Raw genomic sequence first — 18,267 nt, 5'->3', positions numbered from 1 at the left:
CAAAAACACCAGAAATGCTTATTCACATTTTTAAACATTATGCTAAAATATTATTCCAGGAGAAAACCATTACAAATGGAATTACATTTTGTTGAGAAAACAGAAGTGGAGTTATTCTGGAGAATTACTGTGCTGTCAGGTACTATTTAGCTGCTTTAAGGATGCTTTTTAATTATTAATGAATAAAAACTAGAAATTGCTTAAATTCTATGATGTTTCACATCCTTAACTACTCACATTGCAAAATTGTTGCCTACAGATTTTTGTTTGTTTGTTTTTAATACCTACATCATGCAATTTTTCTTGTCTTGGGCTTCCAAAAGCAGATTATTAGCTAGAAAGCTGTTTCTGCTCTTAGACTTTTACCTTCTTTGGAGGAGCTAGAGAGCAGTACCAGATCTGCCTTCTGTGAAAACAAGGCCATCTCTTATCTCTCACTGGTGCTCAATTAACGCACTTTTATCAATGGAATATGCCTTGTACTGATTTCATGATGGAAGCTTTTCCACAGAAAATGTAGTCAGTGAAGAGTGACTCAAAATCTTACTTGGGAAACGAGTGGTGCGTTTCTTCACCACTTGGTGGCATCACTCAGTTGTATGGAAACTAAACTGCTTGACGAGTAAAGCAGTTATTACTGGTGTGCTCGGTGTGAGAGGACCTTCATGTTTTATTTTAGACTATTAAAGACTGAAGAGAGCTATTAGTACGCTCCCATAAATTAAATGCAAGCTGCAACTCTAGTTGTGGTAACTGTTTTCCTTCTTTATCTGCATAAATATGAGTGGAAGGGTGGTCTAGACTGCTCCTCTTCCTGCTCCTGGTTAACTTTTCAAGTATGACAGCTGGTGGTTTATTGGGGCGATACTGACACAAAGAACGTTGTCATGCAGTGCAATGCCTTTTTGGTTTGATTTGCCAGGGGAACTGCTTTAAACCTCCAATTGCTGCAGTCAATATGCATTCTAAGGAAAGGTTTTATGTAACTTGGTGGTCTCACTACAGGTCCTATAAAATAAAAGCATTTTGCAGCGTTCATACCAATACTAGACAATCTGTCTGTGTGGGCAAGGCAGCAACAACTGTTTACTGAATACGCTGAACCAAGGGGATAATGGAGGAAACAAGGCACAGTGACTATTATTTAGAGGTAAAGGGCAGTTCTGGTAATGTCAGGGGAGCTCTGACAGTTTACACATGCTGAGAATTGGCCCACAAGACATCGGGTGGTAAGGCATATATTATAGTTGAAAGCAAGTTGAAAATCTAAATACTGTGTCTCCTATGCAGCCAGTATGAACAAGCAGTGACGAGGTGTCCCTTTATTGCTCTGAGCAGTGACACAAAGGAGATGGAACCAGCTGCTGACCCCAGGAGAAGTAAATGGACAGTTTGGGCAAAGCAGTGCAAGGAAGGCGATAATCACCATTTGCTGCTCTGTTCTACGAGTACTGGTTAGCATGATTCTGAAGGAAAAAGAAAAAATTAGGAAAAATATATATTAAAAAAATTACTTTGTGGGTTTTTTTTGTCTCCTCTCCTTCCCCTTTTCCTCTTTCTTGTTCAGCTTAGGCTGCTGCATGTTGGAAAACCAATAAAAAGACAGCCCAAGAATGGGGGGGGATCTTTAATAACACTTCTGGAAATTTTCTGGTAAACATTTCAAAATCTCATGCTTTCCTTAGATTTTGAGGTGTTTTTAGATGCTGCTTTGTCAGGGATATTCTGACATGCTGATTACCTGTACACTTAAATGCACAGTAATATATATATGTACTGGTTTTCTGGAATCTTTTCATTGTAACTGATGGCCTACTGAAATAATCGTCATTATCTTAGAAAATGTAGGTGATGATGCATATCTAAATTTTAGATGATGAGGCACTTTGAGCTGGCCCGCTGAGAATTTTACGTAAATTGAAGACTGAAATGTCCATCTTTAGGACTTTACCCATACAATTTATGATAAGGTTTTCTAAAAGGAAAAAAAAAAAGTGTTTATCAACTGACTTGCCAGTCTTTTTTCAGTTGCTAAGATTCAGTTGCTAAGAAAAAACAGCTATGATTCCTGTATCCTGTGTTTTCAAAAAAAAAGAGATAGTGAAGGATGAGGAATGAATTCAGAAACAGGCTAAATAGTAATTATTATTATTATTTTTTTTAAAAATATATTATCTAGTGTAATGGTTTTGGTTGGAAGTTATTAAGAGACTAAGTAGCAAAAATCCCCATGGAGGGCATCGTTCGTGCATAGATGCTAATGACCTTGCTACTTATTGGCTTATATGTATTTTAGCTTTTATACTGTAAGTCTGTGGTTTTTAGAGATCGTGGCCCCAGGTTTTATTGCTGTTGCAAATAACTTGTTAAGAACCTTACATCGTACATATTTACACAAGGGAAATTATCAGCATCTTGTCCAGATATACTCTCGCAATATGGTGTGTGTGTGTCAGATTTTGAAGCCCTTCCTGAGCTTGCAAGCTGGCAGGAAATGGGGCACTTGGCTTCTTGGAACTGGAGAGACCCCTGCACTGATTTACTCTGAATTCTTTCCAATGTGGGTTTTATGGCTTCAGCAAAAGGACTCATAAAGTGAGGTTTGTTTGATATGAGTCTTCAGAAAACGGGTTTTGAGGATGCAAACATTAGAGTTTGTGTTATCTTTTTGTTGGGTAGGTACATGCTTTCTTTGTTTTAAGTTTATATTGTGTTTCTGCGAAGTCTGGAAATAATATTATTTAATTGACAAACCCCAGGCATGTTCTGTTCTCTTTGGTTCTCAGGCTGGTTATTTATTTATGTCGCAAGAGTGTCTGCAGTATTCATCAATGGTCACATTTGTATTTTGAATTCTGGGGTAGCCACAGGTGCTCTCCAAGGCCTTTCTCACAATGCATTATTACACATGGGGAATACTTTCTCATCTCTGGTGGAGGACTTGGCATCACGTTTGGCTCTGGATGCCAGCAAGTGGGGAACACAAGTTGTCCTCAGGAGCTATGGTGAGGCTATGTCAGGCTTTCCTATGGCTTCCAAAATAATCACAAAAAGTGTGGGATCGAAGAGTGCCTGTATCCCAGTCCCATGTGCAGAAGAGCTGTTTAAATGAAAGGAAGGAAATATTTCTCGTTCTCAAATGTTATATCCAAAAAATGTGCACATATAAGCTGGGGTAGTTAAGAGTTTTGGTTGGTTTGATTTTTGCATCAAACCACAGAGGACTAATTGTGAATTTGTTTTCTTATTTTAAGACTCATTTTCTTTTGATTGATGGTCTGTGTAATGGAGTAAGAAATATTCATCTTCACTACACATAGGGTGATACAGCAATAAAAGCGCTACATAAAATATTTTTGCTGTCTATGCTTGGTATCTTTTCTCTCTATTAAGTTACTCTGTGACAAGTACCTGTAGCTTTGTGTAGTTTTCATAATAAAAATAATAAATGCTGAGTTATTTGAAAAAACATAGTGTAAGTACAGAACATAAAGCTAAGTACAAGTCTGCAGAATTGGAACAAAGAAAAATATATTTATTGCTAAGTATCCAAAGGAAGGACACACGCATTAGGTGCCAATGATGTAAATTCATTATGAATTGCCTTACTCAGTTAATGAAAGAAGCTGAAGAGTAAGCAAATATCATAAAATGTAAAGTAAGGAAAAAATATTCTTCAGGAAACCCCATTTAGTGAAGCATCATGTTGAGGGAGTGCTTAGGTTACTGATTTTGATGTTGTCCTTAATTCACCAATAGTAGGAGTGAATCTATAGGTCAGTATTTTTCATAGAAGGATTTTCAGCAATATTAATAAGATTATTCTGCAATTTTGTCTGCCTTATGCAAAGGTTTTGCACAAAACCATTTAAATTTCAAAGGACTTTTGAGGCCTAAAGAGAATTAAAATGTAGATAACTAACAGTCTTTTACTGTTTTTCTGTGTGACTAAGTTAGCAGTAGGTTTGTGCCCGTGATTTCATAGGAGCTTCTTGTGTACAGCAGTAGAAACATTTGAATTTGTGTAGATATGTGTGAAAATGCCCACTTCTCTGGTTTATTACTTTGGTTTTAGCTGAAGGAATTGTGTTATCATCCTCTTGAAGTATTCCTTGGTGAACTTCAGTCTTCTTCCTTCTATCTTCATCCTTTGTCTCATCTCGGTGCTCTCAGCAAACCTCCCAAGACTTTTTCTATTTAATTTAATAATATCTCTATGGATGTGTTTTTTTTCTAGACTTTACATCTTGATTAAAGACACAGCTTATCAGATTCCTGAACTGATATATTTTTATCTCCCAACTCTTTGCTATTCTAGTGTTTGACCCAAAACTTTTGTTTCATGTATCTAAGTAAATTAACTAACGAACCAAATTGCTGCTTAAGTTTTGCACATGTGAACAATACAGTAGCTAGCTTCTTGTGTGTTTATTTGTGTATAGCACATGCTATTCTGAACCTGCTTGCTAGGCCAGTTGGTGGACTTGCAGAATAAATTACAGATCTTGAGAGTCTCATGGATTATTAGGATTTAGGTTCCTGAAATAGGTTTATGTATTTATTTTTCTCCCCAGAATTTGTTTTGTTCTCTGGAATTTAATGTTTTAATAAGAAAGCTACTTTTCCCTCTACTGGTTTTCAAGATGAACAATGTGAAAAATGAGTTTTCTATCAGATTGACTGAGACAATAACACTGAGGCAAGCGTGAAGTCACTAACATCAGCAGGACAGTAGCTTTGAAACCTCATTACAAACACTTTAGTGCCAACTTTATTAGTCATTTCATTGCAGAGTACTGCACCAGAAATAGCAGGTACATGCAGTGTGACTGGATTTCCACTCTCTTGCCAGATCTGAAGTTCCTTTCCTTCACCAGAAAGTCTTTCTGAGCAAAAAGACAGCAACCTCTCAGTTTTCAAGCAGTGGCATTTTTGAAAATGCAAGTTTTTTTATTATTATGATGATTCTCCACTTGCAGTGCAGTAAAGAACTCCTAAGGATTAGTTAAACTGAAAAAGACAAAAAAATTCTAGTAAAAAAATGAAAAACAATTCAGAGAGGATTTATCAAATATAATCAGATGGTGTCCAAAGTGGGTAGGATCAGCTACAGTGGTACACAGAAGTGAGAGACAGAAAGGCATTGAAGTTTGAAGAGGCAATGTGAATGCCAGTAGGTGGATATATTGTTAGATCCTAAATTACCATGGCAGCTGGTCTATTGATAACTGTGGAAACAAAGGAACAAGTTTCTACCCTTTTCTGAATAACAGGGAACCGCTGAAAGGGAGACTGAAAGATGGTCATATTGTCATGTTGCCAGGAGCAAGACAACAGTTTCTCTTGGAGTATTTTGATTCTCTGCACTTTAGAGAGAGACGAATTTAATTACAGAGAGATCTGAACTAAAGCTCTTAATGCAAATATCTCTATGAAGATGGTGCCAAGTCAGGACTCTGCCATCTGCACCTGTCTTCAGAAATAGGATGGCGATACATGAGCAATGGTAGAAGAGCAAGACCTTGAATGTGACTGTAGCAAAGCAGGATTCTTGTATTATCTCACATGCTATGAGGAGTCCCACCGATTAAAAAGGTCATATGGATAAGGTGCAGTTTGAAAAATAATTGCTGCTCTTCTAGGCTTAAGTGTGGTCTTAAATGGTTATGGCTGGAGTTAGAGATGAGCATCACAGAATGAGAGAAAAGTTTAGCATGTATTGGTATGATGTGAGAGTCAAGTTAGACAAATTGAGTTAGAAGATGCCCAAAATATATTAACTTGTGTTATTTCTGCCACCATCCTGACAATAGATGGAGAAGAGAGCAGAGTCTCATGAAGCTCTGTAATGGAAATAACGGTTTAAGATGCAAAATGTCAAGCAGATGCAGAAATAGGACTTTCTGAAAACAGACTTCAAAAATATAAGCTAGGAGAGACACTTCACTGAAACAACTAAGAACTGGATTAATCGATAATTTGGGAAACTTAAATAAAATCCAAGTATAAGCTTGAGCAATGGTCTGTTGATGGAGGCGAACATTGATAGTAACATTGATGAACAACTACTATGACATAATGTAGTCTGCTTAAATAGATGAATGCAGATTTATTCTTCAGATATGGTGATGTTCGTGTTTTCATCATGTAAACATACACGTTTCTTACTGTATGGTTTGTAGGATGTTGGTGTTCTCTTAAAATGCAGCCTGATGATGATGAAGGCATTCAGCACAGTTAAACTAATAACTATCGCTATTCATATAGCAGTGAAACCTGGAGGCAGGATTGCTAGAACATTGTGTCGCTTTATCTGGGGTACAAATACTTTAAAAACATTATCTATTGAAACTTACCTATGTAATATATCTACAGGATAAATAAATATGAAAGCATCTTAGTTATAACAGTATGAAATTGTTATAATTACAGCTATAGAAATTAAAGATCAATTAGGATCTCTGGGTGTTTTGATTACGCTTTCCCTTATGTTAGTAGGTTGAGATGAACCAAGGCACTTCAAATGTCTTTATTGCAGCTTTAACAAAATCAAGATGAGGGTTATGAAATTCATGTACAAAAATTGCAGGTTCTTTTGGGTGCTTGTGATGCAGCAACTGACACACAGATTTAGTGACTTACTCATATACAAAGTCAGGGACACTTGGTTGTTGCTCAGAATCCATAGTTAGGATGAAGTAAAACGGAAAATGACACTTTTTCTCTTGTCACAAAGTTTTGTATGCAAGAAAACACAGGCATGTGGGGGTAAATCTTAAAAACAAATGTCACCAGAGTTTTCTTCGGGGATTGCATAATCCTTGAACATTCTCTTGCTAAGTAATTTCAAGTTTTCTTCAGAGTTAATAAGTTCTTTAATTAATCGGTGTCTGTTATGTCATTGTTCCAGATTGTGTTACTCATGTAGAAAGTAATACTTGCCTTCTTTATATGCTAAAAGCTTATTCTCACCCTTCAGTGTAATAAGTATGGAGAGGTTGAATTTCTCGGAATCCATTGTATTTTTATATAGTGAAAGTCTTCTATTAGAAATATGATGATCTGTTTCACATTCTGTAATTTGACTAAAGAAAGCAATTCAGAAAATACGAAACCTGTTTTCTGTAGTCATTGCATTTTTTTATTGCCTGCTGTACTATCTCAAAACAGAAAGCCAAGAGGAGATAACGCTTACTGTAGCATATGCTTTCAGGCAGAACATAATCAATTGACAAAATATCAGAATGTAGAAGTGTATTGACTAATTCTTCATTTTAACCCATTGACACGAACTACAAAACATTGGGAAAATGCCTCAACCAAAACATTCTTTGCTGAGATACTTCAGCTGTGTTCTTCTGTGGGCTGTGCTGGGAGATAAGGGGCCCCATTTAGTATGGCCTGTTTTATCCTGGTGTTTTTGCTACTAATAAGTGAGCAGCTTTTGATTAGCGTCAACTGCTACGTCAAGTTATCTCTTGTTATACAACTGACGATCAGCTCTATATTCCACAAATAAGTGACTCTCTGAATGCAGCCCGCCATCAGAAAGGGCATTATTTTTTCTCTCCTTCTGTTTGCTTTGCAAGTAAATTGTTCCTTCTACAGACTCGTGTGTCTTGCTTCTCTCTCCCTCGGTGACAGCAAAGCTCGCTGGTTGGTGAGCTCTGCAGGGGTTTAGAGCTCAGCTCTGCTGTTCTCTCCCTCTGTTCCCACTTCTCTGTTCCCTCCCCTACTGTGACTAAATAAATTACCTGTATGACATGTTCAGTTTTCTCTGGCAAGAAGCCTGGGAAATCAAATCTGTTCCCGAACCTGGGTCTCCCATTTGGCAAATGTAATGCCTCCCTGCTGTTAAATCAGGTCAGCTCTCAGGAAAAACAAAGAACAATTTCATATCGCTATAATCAACAGAGAGTAAATTTAGATAATGCAGCTGACATATGTTTATTGTAAAGACCATCAAGGAAATAATTTTAAAAGCACTTCATCTCTGTCTGTTGCATTAGGATATGTGTTGGATCTTCTACGTGTACAAAAGATCTAACATTTCTTTCTGCTATCTCATATCAAAGTGAAATATATTTTATGTCTGGTGTATTAAAATATTTGGTGAAATGGTTCATTGGTTGCATTAGAAGCAGTTTTATGTATTTAATTACTGTGCCTTCATGTAATTAGTATTGATTAACAATTAACTGTTAATTACTATTAATTATGCATAACCTGTCCAGTCCCTTTGACTTTTTGGTCTCTGAAAGTGGAAATATACTTTTCTGTTTAGAGGAGGAAAACTTAATACTTTTGATACATTATGTTCATTTTTCTACCTTCCAACTCAATCTGTTTTCACGGGAGATCAGAGATGGTGGGTCAGTGCTAGGGTGGCAGCAAATCTCCCCCACATCACCAGACCTGACAGGTGCACCAGCAGCAGGGCCCCGTGCAGGCAGTCACCTTGTGCCAGGGAGGCACCATCAGCCTCCTCTCTTCTGCTGGAAGCTGAATTTCCTGCTCAGCTACTCTGCATGTCCCAGCGGGGCTCTGAATTACACCCCAGAGGCTCTTCTGTTTATCCACTTTGAGCTAACTTATGCAGACTGCAGCTGGACTGTGGAGCATCACTGGCCACTTCCTGTGGGAGCTCTATGATGGTGGGCCTTTGTCCTGGGGAAGCAGAGCAACTAGTTTCCCTTGGGCAGGCTGTGCTTGTGCAGGTGGTTGCTAGGGGACTGAAACTGCCAGTGACACCCTGAGCTCTCCCTCAGCTCTCTTCAAAGGCGGAGAAAATTAGGAGGTGCCACACGCCCCTGCAGGACCCTCAGGGCTGATGCTCCCAGGGGCCAATTTTGCTGCACCTTATTCAAGAGGGTTAGTAAAACCAGGCGTTAACAGCTTTGCTGCTTTACGGTCTTACAGTGTCTTACCACCACCACTGACTGAATAGCTACTGAGTTATGGCTGGGGACCTTGGCTGGAAACACTTCCCGACCTCAGCAGAGTATTGGGTTGTCTTATCTGGAGGAGCTCTGGGAGATCAAGCTGTGCGAGGTTAACAGTTGGACTTGATGATCTCAAAGGTCTTTTCCAACCAAAATGATTCCTGAGCAGCAGAGCAGGGCTGCACAGGGCTCCGCCCAGGGCTGCCCAACCTGCGTGGACTGTGTTTCAAACTCACCTAACACTTCATTCTCAAAAATTCACATGCTTCCTCACACTATTCTCCATTTGGACTAAATTTCTCAGTGATACACTTTCTGGCATTAAACCAAAGGTATAAGCAGTTTTTTAAAATGGTACATACTTTTGCAGATCTTTTTAAAGGCAGCTATTATTATTAATAATTGTTTAGTCATTTGTGCGTTATCTTTGTTCTAAGAAGTGTCTTTGTTGTTTCTTCATTGCTCTGAGACACACAGTGAATATTTTTTCATCAGTTTAAAAATCCTTCAAAACTCTGTTCTGTAAGACACATCCTTGAAACTGAAATTGCTCTTTATTGTCCGAAGTCTTCATCCAATATTCACAACAAAGACTAAGAGGTAAAAGCAGTGAAGTATCTTTTAAAAATGGGAGTTAAGTTCCTGCTTCCACCAGAAATGACCTGAAGCAAGAGCCATAATCTCCATTTGCATCGGTTCCTGTTTGAAGAAATGACAGTAGTAATGTTATCTGTCCTCAACTTAGTCTTATCGGTACAGATTGCAGATACCGTCTCCTACTGTAATGCTACGCGACCTATCTCTGAAAGGCTTCAGCTGATACTGTAATAGAATTCATTTCAGCTCTGTGTTAATGGCAAGGGTAAAGCCTGTCTTGTTCCCTTCTTAGCATCTAGGTTGACCAAAGGACTTGCTGGGCTTATTCTAACCCTGCTTTATTTCTTGTATTCTCCAGCCTGTGACCTGATGACCTTGGGGATCTTGGCCTTAGTGACATCCACTGGTTGTGCCTCGGCCAACGCCCTGCAGTCCCTGACAGATGCCATGCACATCCCACACCTCTTTGTACAGCGCAACACGGGGGGCTCCCCACGCACCGCCTGCCACCTGAACCCCAGCCTGGAAGAGGAGGAATACACACTGGCTGCCCGCCCACCCGTCCGCCTCAACGATGTGATGCTGAAACTGGTCACTGAGCTGCGGTGGCAGAAATTCATAGTGTTTTATGACAGCGATTACGGTAAGTGAGGAATTTCAGGCACTATTAAATTGATTTCTTTTTAACTGGGAAATGGAGAGGAAAATATAAAGGGAGGGGTGGAATATAACTTGCTGGGTTCTTCATTGACAAAGGGGAAAGTGTTTCAAGTGGATGCAGGTCTTTGCTTTGAAGGAAAGGTTGCTGTGAAAACTAGTTCTCAGACAAGCAGCAAAGTTGCTTAGCAACACCTAGCAAGACAGCCGAAGTTTGAATCATCTCACACTTTTTCAGTTAAATATTAATAAAGTGTTGACATTGATTGGCAGAGGTCACATAGCTGCACAAGCAAGTTCAACATGGCCTCTACCCATTCCCAGAAAACACTTTCTATCAAAGCTGAGTACTGTTCTCTTTAAAAATTAATTTTCACAATAACTATTACCATTTCTTTTTTCACATGCTTCCTCACACTATTCTCCATTTGGACTAAATTTCTCAGTGATACACTTTCTGGCATTAAAACAAATGGTAGAGATAGCATTCTTACTACATCTGATGCCTCTCCTTCAGCAAAATCTTTACTTTGGGCTGAAACTTGAGGAAAAGGAGTCTTTGCCAAAGCAAATTTAGTACCTTATGATGGGTGTAAAGCAGCAAGGAAAAAATAAATCTCTCATTGTGCCAAGCTCTCAGACTAAAAGTGAACTGTGTGCATAACTTTTTTTTTTTTAATACAGTTCCCCTTCTCCTCTGCTCAATTGATAAGAATATTGTTCCATATGTTTAACTTGTGGTATTTTCAGCATTCTCATAATGAGGAAAATAAATTTTCTATGGTATGCTTTAAAACCCTGAAAACACTTTACATTTAAAATGTGATGCATAAGCTTTTGGTGTGCTGAGTTAGTATGAAGAGAATACAAAGAAAATAAGTTAAGGTTAAATTGCAGTTGGAAAAATAATCTTATGGGAATCTGTACGTATAGTTTAGATTTTATAACTATACTTTCACAATTGCAAAATAGGTATTTATTTGAATTCTCCCTATATAATGACATATTTTTCAATGGTGAATCAGAGAGAAATAACATCTTTGGCTTTGAAATTGAGCTACTTTCGGTTAAAAAAACCCAAGGAAACAAACAAAAAAACCCCAACCAACCAGACAAACAAAAAGCCAAAAAACGCACAACAATTCATAAAGGCTGTGCAAAGAGTCCTGAACTTGAATGTGTTCTGAAAGACTTGTTCTTGCCTGTTAGAGATGTCACTTGATGTTTCTTCAACAGGCAGATTGAAGATTATAAGGGTGATTTTTAGTGGGAAATCAACCAAGGCTTCTAACATCCTATTAATTATATAGAATTATTTTAATCATGAGAAGACTACCGTGGTACTTGTAGAGTTTATCTCTAAACTCAAAAATCTATCAACCCAGCAAATAAATGGGTATGTAATTACTATCCTAAGTAACACCTGATCAGTGAATGTTTTGAAAGCAAAAACCACAATGTACATGGAAGATGTTCTTTTGGTGGCCTTCTGGTAGTGATGAAAACGTCACTATATAGCAGAGAATTTGGCTTGAAAAGGTAAAATTATTCTAACAGTTATATCCAAGAATGGGAAAGAAAAATCTTAAAAGGATTTCTTACAAACGCCCTTTTCTATTTACCGTTGTTTCTCTCTTCCTGATTTGTAGCTTTAACCTTCCAAAACTGCTTGATTCGGGTATCTTCAAAGGGTGCTGTTTCAACCCCTTGGAATCCTGGCCCTGGTAACACCATTAATGCTCTATGTACAAACTGCTGTCACCCATTTTGTCTGGTAGTAAACCTGGTTACTGAACTCTGCTGTCACTTATTTCAGTAGTAGATCCAGTATATTTGCCTCTCTCTGCAAAGGGTTAACACCTCAGTACCAGGTCCTGAAACGCTTAATTCACATACTCTGTAAATTCAGTTACAATCAAATTTATCTTTTCCATTTATCACAGACTGACCTTCAGTCTGTACCAGTAAGATAGACACTAAAAGGGGATGGAAAATTGCCACAGGCATTCTGTTCCTTCCAGTGGAGAGTGTGCTGCATACTGCCGCTGCCCATGTGCTGTTGCCTCTCCTCTTCCTCTCAGATGTGGCAACCATCTTCTACTAATTTCACTAGAAGCCAACTGAGCCTTGCCAGCTCCAGGCAGGCATCTGTGAATGGGGGATAAATAACCTCGTTACCAGGATGTTCCACGCTGAGCTCCAGAGCAGCAGCCCAGCTCCCCAGGCATGGCCATTGCCCTCCTGAGCTGGCTTGGGCACAGTCCTGCCCACCCATTTCCAGCATCGCCTCCTTGCCCAGTGTGCAGGGCTGAGTGCTGGCCATGAGGAGGGAGGTCACTTGAAGAACACATCTTTATGATTACAGAGGAGCTTCCAGCACCGCGCTTTTGTGGTTCGCTTTAATAAATGGTTCTTCTCTACCTGCTCTCTGCAAGTTATACTGTTCCCTCGAGTAATGTTTTAATTTGTCCATCTGCTGATTGCTAAAAACCAGCCAATCCCTTGGCGTTCTCCTTGTGGAAACTGTCAGGTTTTCTAAAGACTAAATAATACTGCACAACTTAAAGAAGTCCTGTGTTTATAGTAATGCTGTGCTATACTGGAGCAGAAAATTATTTGCCTCATGAACTACTTGTCCCTTATCAGATGTACATTTTGGATTATAATATCTGTACTGGCTAAATTAAGGAAAAGTAACAGACTTGGCAATTAGAAATACAGAGTAGTCATTGAATAGCCTAGCAAGCTTAATACTGTTGTGCTTATGATAAAATATGTCTTGTTTTACACTGAAGCTACAGGAAGAAATCTGTCTGTACAACTGCAGTGAAAGAATACGGTCCTTTCCAGTAAAATGCCTTAAATTCTGTAACAAGAAATGAAGAGATTTCACAGGAAAAATGCAGAAGTTTTAAAGAAAAAGATTGCTGAATGGAAACGGTAGAAGCAGGGTATGAACTGTGGCATTCCACCTAACCTGAAGCCAGCTTTTAGATTTTTTCACTTGTGGTGAAAAATGGATAATAGCAAGAAAGGGGTAATAGCTTGATTCTGGAGAAGTGACTTTTCAAAGACCTCAGACTTTGATAGTTGCAGCATTCAAACTCTTCTCGATACACTGCTCTCCTGAGCAGTACCAATGGGAGAGAGGTCAGTTGATACATATCCATACAGTTCTCCTATGTTTGAACAAGGAAAGATAACAGTTCATATGGATACTACATCTTCATGACTTAGCCCTTGTTTTTCCACTTTTCTCATTAATGGTTTATGCATAATTTCAGAAGATGCAGGGTAATCTACTCCCCATTGATCTCAGTGGGAGCTGTTTGCTGATGAGACTGCTGCCTGATATGAACATGATGGCTAGGCACTGTAGCAAGTCAGTCATGGCTGAAACAAGACAAGTTTCCTCTCTTTCTGATGAGCTGTAGAGCTATTGGAGCTCAGCGCTAGAATGAGACAGTCTGAGCCCTGTCTCTATCCCTGCTATTCTTTGCTATGTCATCCTGAGAAGGCTTTCTAGCCCCGTATGCTTCCCTTGCCCATCTATGAAATGGAAAGAAACACCTTTCTCCCAGTGTGACTGAACCAGTGTTTGAAATGTCTTTAGAAATTCCTTAGGCAGCAGAATTAAGTGGCATATTCAGGAATAAGGCAATTCCAGTAAGAACTCAAGGGACTAGGGTCATGTTTAAGTGTCTTTATGAAAATCCCATGCCAAAGCATGGCACTTGACATTAATTTTCTGGGGAAAAAAATGAATTGACCCTAAGTTTGTCAACAGCTCTCTGAAGGTGCTCTGTGGAATTAAATCTACTCACCTGTTAAAGAACTTGCAACAGGAGTCAGATGTGTTGTGTCATTCTAAAAAGCTTCAGCTGTGCTGATGTGTTTTGAATTGCTTTTTCCACTACAGGAGCATCTTTTGTTCCTCTACATACATTGCATCAGTGTGTAAAGGCCTGCTGGGAAGTTTAATGTTTTATTTTGCTGACCTCCTGGATGTAGAAGCATCAGTAATCAAAATTTCTGACACAAAAATTGGTAGTGTGGCAAGTTTTGTAAAGAATCTTACCAAGCTCTAAAATGACTATAAGTTAAAATCAGTGGGTGCTGCCCACAGATAAGGTTGGGTAGTAAACAGTTGAAAGTTTGCTTCTAGGGTGAGCAAATAAATAGCTGTGTGATTAGAGGAAGGATTTGAGAAGGATTTTGGAAACTGGATGTAAAAATGAAAACAATGAGCAATACCAAGTCATATTTCTGAAGAGAAATGTAATAGCTATGTTTTCACTAGATTATTCTTACTGTTGAAAAACACTTTATCTCTGTGGTTATATCCAGTCTCTCTGCTTTCCTTATATGTACACATACCCGTATTACAAAATGTAAGACAAATAAGATTTTGTTATGATTGTTTTGTTATGATTTGTTTTGCCAGTGAAAATTGTATTAGACCCGTGAAAGGGAGCTCCAATTTTTTTATTCTTAATTTCTGGTGTCAATAATTGCATGTTATCTGGTTAAGAAAAAAGTTGTACAAAAGCTTTAAGGAATAAACTACTGAAGAATTTTAGACCTTTCTGATCTATCTTGGACCTTTGTTCTTATAGGGAAAAATCCCCAAACCTAAATGCCCATTGTATTGAATTATAAGTTCTTTTCAATTTTGTTTTTTTTTTTTTAATTTTTATTACAGATCTATTTTATTTTTATTCTGATAATTGATACCACATTAATTTTGAATGCTTCCTTATGAATCTTGCTATGCAGAAATAATGTGGTTTTCAATGTAGCGAGCTTCCTGGGAAATTTTGTTCCCTACAGCAATTACATGGTGATTTTATTTCTAAGTCGTACATGTCAAGGGCCTCATTTTTGATTGGAAGTAACAGGAATTAGTATATCAATAGTTTTACAGCTAGCTATTGATCCTGGCATGGTATCTCCTTTGTAAAGGACCCTTTGTGCAGGCCACTACTCTTGCAATTATTTAATTTATGAAGTTATATGGTAATGAAAATTGAGAAATGCATGGTTTCACTCGATCCATGTGTAACTCTGCAAATCAGTTGCGATATGAAGCATTGGCTGTCACAATGAAAGCACAGTAGAACATTTGCACATAAAGTACTGTTGTCTTCCCTGCTTTATTTTATCTTTAAGATTTCTTCTGTTCTTGTCAGTATAACATAAGTTATCTTCTGCTTTCTGAATCATCATTTCAGCTGTCAGACAACTACTTCTGTATCACTAGGGCTGCCATATTTCTTGACAGGCTTTTCCAGTGAACATACCTTGTTTAATGCAAATACAGGGAATTTGGCACTTGAGAAATGTTGAACCAACTTCACATGTGTTGGTATGTGCCTGTTCAGCAAATCTGACACTACCAGAAAGTGTTAGACTTCTTTTGCATGTACTGGTGTGGTTGAGTTTGCTTGTATTATTAAAAATACCTGGGTTTTTCAGTTGGTTGGAGCACGCTGGAGCTCTTTGAGAGGAGCTTGAATTGGGCTTGCTGTGTTCGAAGAGTAAAACGCATAGAATTTAAGCAGACAGCCACAGAGAAACATAACTTCTTTATTGTCATCAATCTGCAACAGGAATTCCTTCAGGAGGGAGTCCTTGGACATGTCTATCATTGGTGCTGCTGTATAAGATGATAAAGGGATAGATAGACTGGGCCTAAGCACCTTTTCATCTAACAAGGAACAGAATCCTCCAAGCATTTATTCTACACAAATTCTGTTCCACCTAGTTATTAAGGCATAACCAGGGATACAGGATGCCTAGACTCCAGACAAATGTGAAATCTTCCATTTCTACCTGGAAAAAATGAAGACATTCCTATGAGCAGAGTGTCTCATAATATAAAGTATAATCAGCATTGCTGCTGCAGAGAATGTCAGGAAATAAAGAATTCAGCCAAGTTCTACGAGTCCTGCAGGGAGTTTTGTGATGCCATGGGATATATGGAAAAAAAAGTTGACCTTTTGACTTTTACATTGAATTCAGTCTAGAAGCTGTTGAAGAAACAGCATTGTATGTTCCCATATTTATCCTTGAGTCACTTTTCCGACTGTAGCAGCACTTAAAGTAATTGGCCTACTTAAATTAAGCATGGATTTTTGTCATTTTCGATAGTAGTTTTTTTATTTAGTAATGCACTGCAGTATGTAACACTAAATGTCATTAAAGAAAGTCAATTTCACTTCAAATTATTACTTATAAATTAATTTTAGTACTTTAATTTTTAAAGTATATGAGTAGCAGAAGTAAGACATCCTTGTTCCGACTGCTCCCCACAGTTCCTAGCAGGGTATGGTAGCAGCAGACAGAGGTTGTTTCCCATCAAAGCTATTCACTAACTACCTTCAGGGCAATGCCTGATATACAAATGATCTTAAAGTTATGGTAATGCCTTTATTCTGAATGAGTTCTATCATAACCTACCTGGAAGTTCAGTGGTAGTAGAGGCCAGTCAGAGACCCTTGGACAAACAGTTTGAGCAGTTTCAAGCAGCTTTGTCTTGCTCATAAATTCAAGGCAAGTTAAGGATATAATTTCAACCTTTCAAAATGTAAGTTCTTTTGAAAAATTCAAAATGTTGTGGAATGACACTCAAAATGGAAGGCTTGTGCACTTTATGCAAAACAGTTATTCTTAAAATCAATTTGTATTTTAAAAGACTTCAGAAATATAAATCTGGAGAGATGTTCATGAAAAATTAAATGAAAGGCTTTTATTAGAAGTAGTTTTCCAGCAGTTTTTCAGCTCAATCATCTGGTCAAAAGTGGTTATTAATCTAGTCCTGAAAAAACTCATTGTGCATTCTTTACTGTGTCTTTTTCTACCTATTGTAATAGTTTAGTGGACAGTCTCCAGGCTCAACTTTGCAGGAACTGGTGGCTATTGGCGACTCTATTTTTTCCGCTTTATATTCTGAAATAGAGAAATGTTTCATAATACAGCACACACTGTCTAAAGAAAGTGCAAAGTTCAGCAGCCTGGAACTGGAGGGTGCAAATTAATTCATTTTGAACAGAGAGGTCTTTGAAAATTGTAGATGTCATCTGCAGAAGGTCTTAAGTTCTTGGGCTTTTTTTGCCTGACTGATGGTTGTTTGAATCTCTTGGCTTTTCAAGCCATGGCATAAGGCTAAACTACTTGTTCGGGCATGTGAAAATGCGAAGGAGAAATAGCAAGATGATTTGGTATGCTTGAGGAGGGAGTCTGAAAAAACAGTTCCAGAAGGGAGCCTCTTTAATTCACATTTCTTAGAGAGCGAATGTTTATACATTCATTTAGAAATTGTTTGATAAATGCATAACTTGAAGTGGAGCAGCAGAAAGTTAGAAGTCTGTCCGGGAGGGTATATGTAGAGCTTCAGACAGTAACACCATCATTCTGAGAAAATGTATTTGGATATCTCAATATGCAATGAACTTGAGTTCCCATTCTCTGTTGTCTTTCATGGAAGGAGGTAGGGGAGAGGGAGAGAATTAATATACATATACACACACACAAATATATATTTATGGATTTCAAGGAAAGTGGTAAAGGAGTGTGTGTATGTTTACATACATGTGTATATGCTTGTGTGTAAATGTATGCATCAGTCCATACATGGAATCAAGGAAACATATTTACATGGGTCCCTCCTGGTAATCTTTCTGATGCCACTCTGGGCAGGACAACTTTGGCTTCCCTCCTGGATAGAAAGGGTTTATTTTTTATTTTACCCGATTAAGAGTTGGTGTGCCTTCCTATCACTGCTGTGTGTCTTCCATTTTGAGACAGAAATCACATTCCTTTTCCTTCTCATACTACTTATATTTAGATACTGTGTTTTACTACTTTATTTTTCTTATGGCTAAATTTTTTATGGGTTTGCTGGCTTTCTTCAGCACCCTTTCCATAGGCTGGGGCTACCCCTTTGGCCAGGAATATTCCTTTTCTTTGCTGATTTATGATAAATGGTGAATGAATGTACTCTGAAGGATTCTTTTTGTTTCTCCTCTGCTTGTAAAGCATGCTGACTGAGTACATTAGAGAAGAGATAACA

The 18,267-nt window shown here is 38.2% G+C and overlaps 1 protein-coding gene across 1 annotated transcript in view; it reads left to right on the top strand.

Annotated features, from left to right (window-relative positions):
• GRID1 (glutamate ionotropic receptor delta type subunit 1) overlaps positions 1-18,267 on the top strand; it is a 524,523-nt gene that overhangs the window by 205,418 nt on the left and 300,838 nt on the right. Inside the window, exon 3 of the mRNA XM_080347389.1 lies at positions 9,898-10,182. Within this exon, the coding sequence (XP_080203515.1) occupies positions 9,898-10,182 (285 nt within the window). The remainder of the gene's footprint in view (positions 1-9,897; positions 10,183-18,267) is intronic.

This window comes from Nesoenas mayeri, assembly GCF_963082525.1.
Source record: "Nesoenas mayeri genome assembly, chromosome: 7".
In the NCBI taxonomy this organism is placed as follows: Eukaryota; Metazoa; Chordata; class Aves; order Columbiformes; family Columbidae; genus Nesoenas; species Nesoenas mayeri.
Note: the sequence above shows the minus strand (reverse complement) of the source record. Positions and strands in the feature narration are given on the sequence as shown.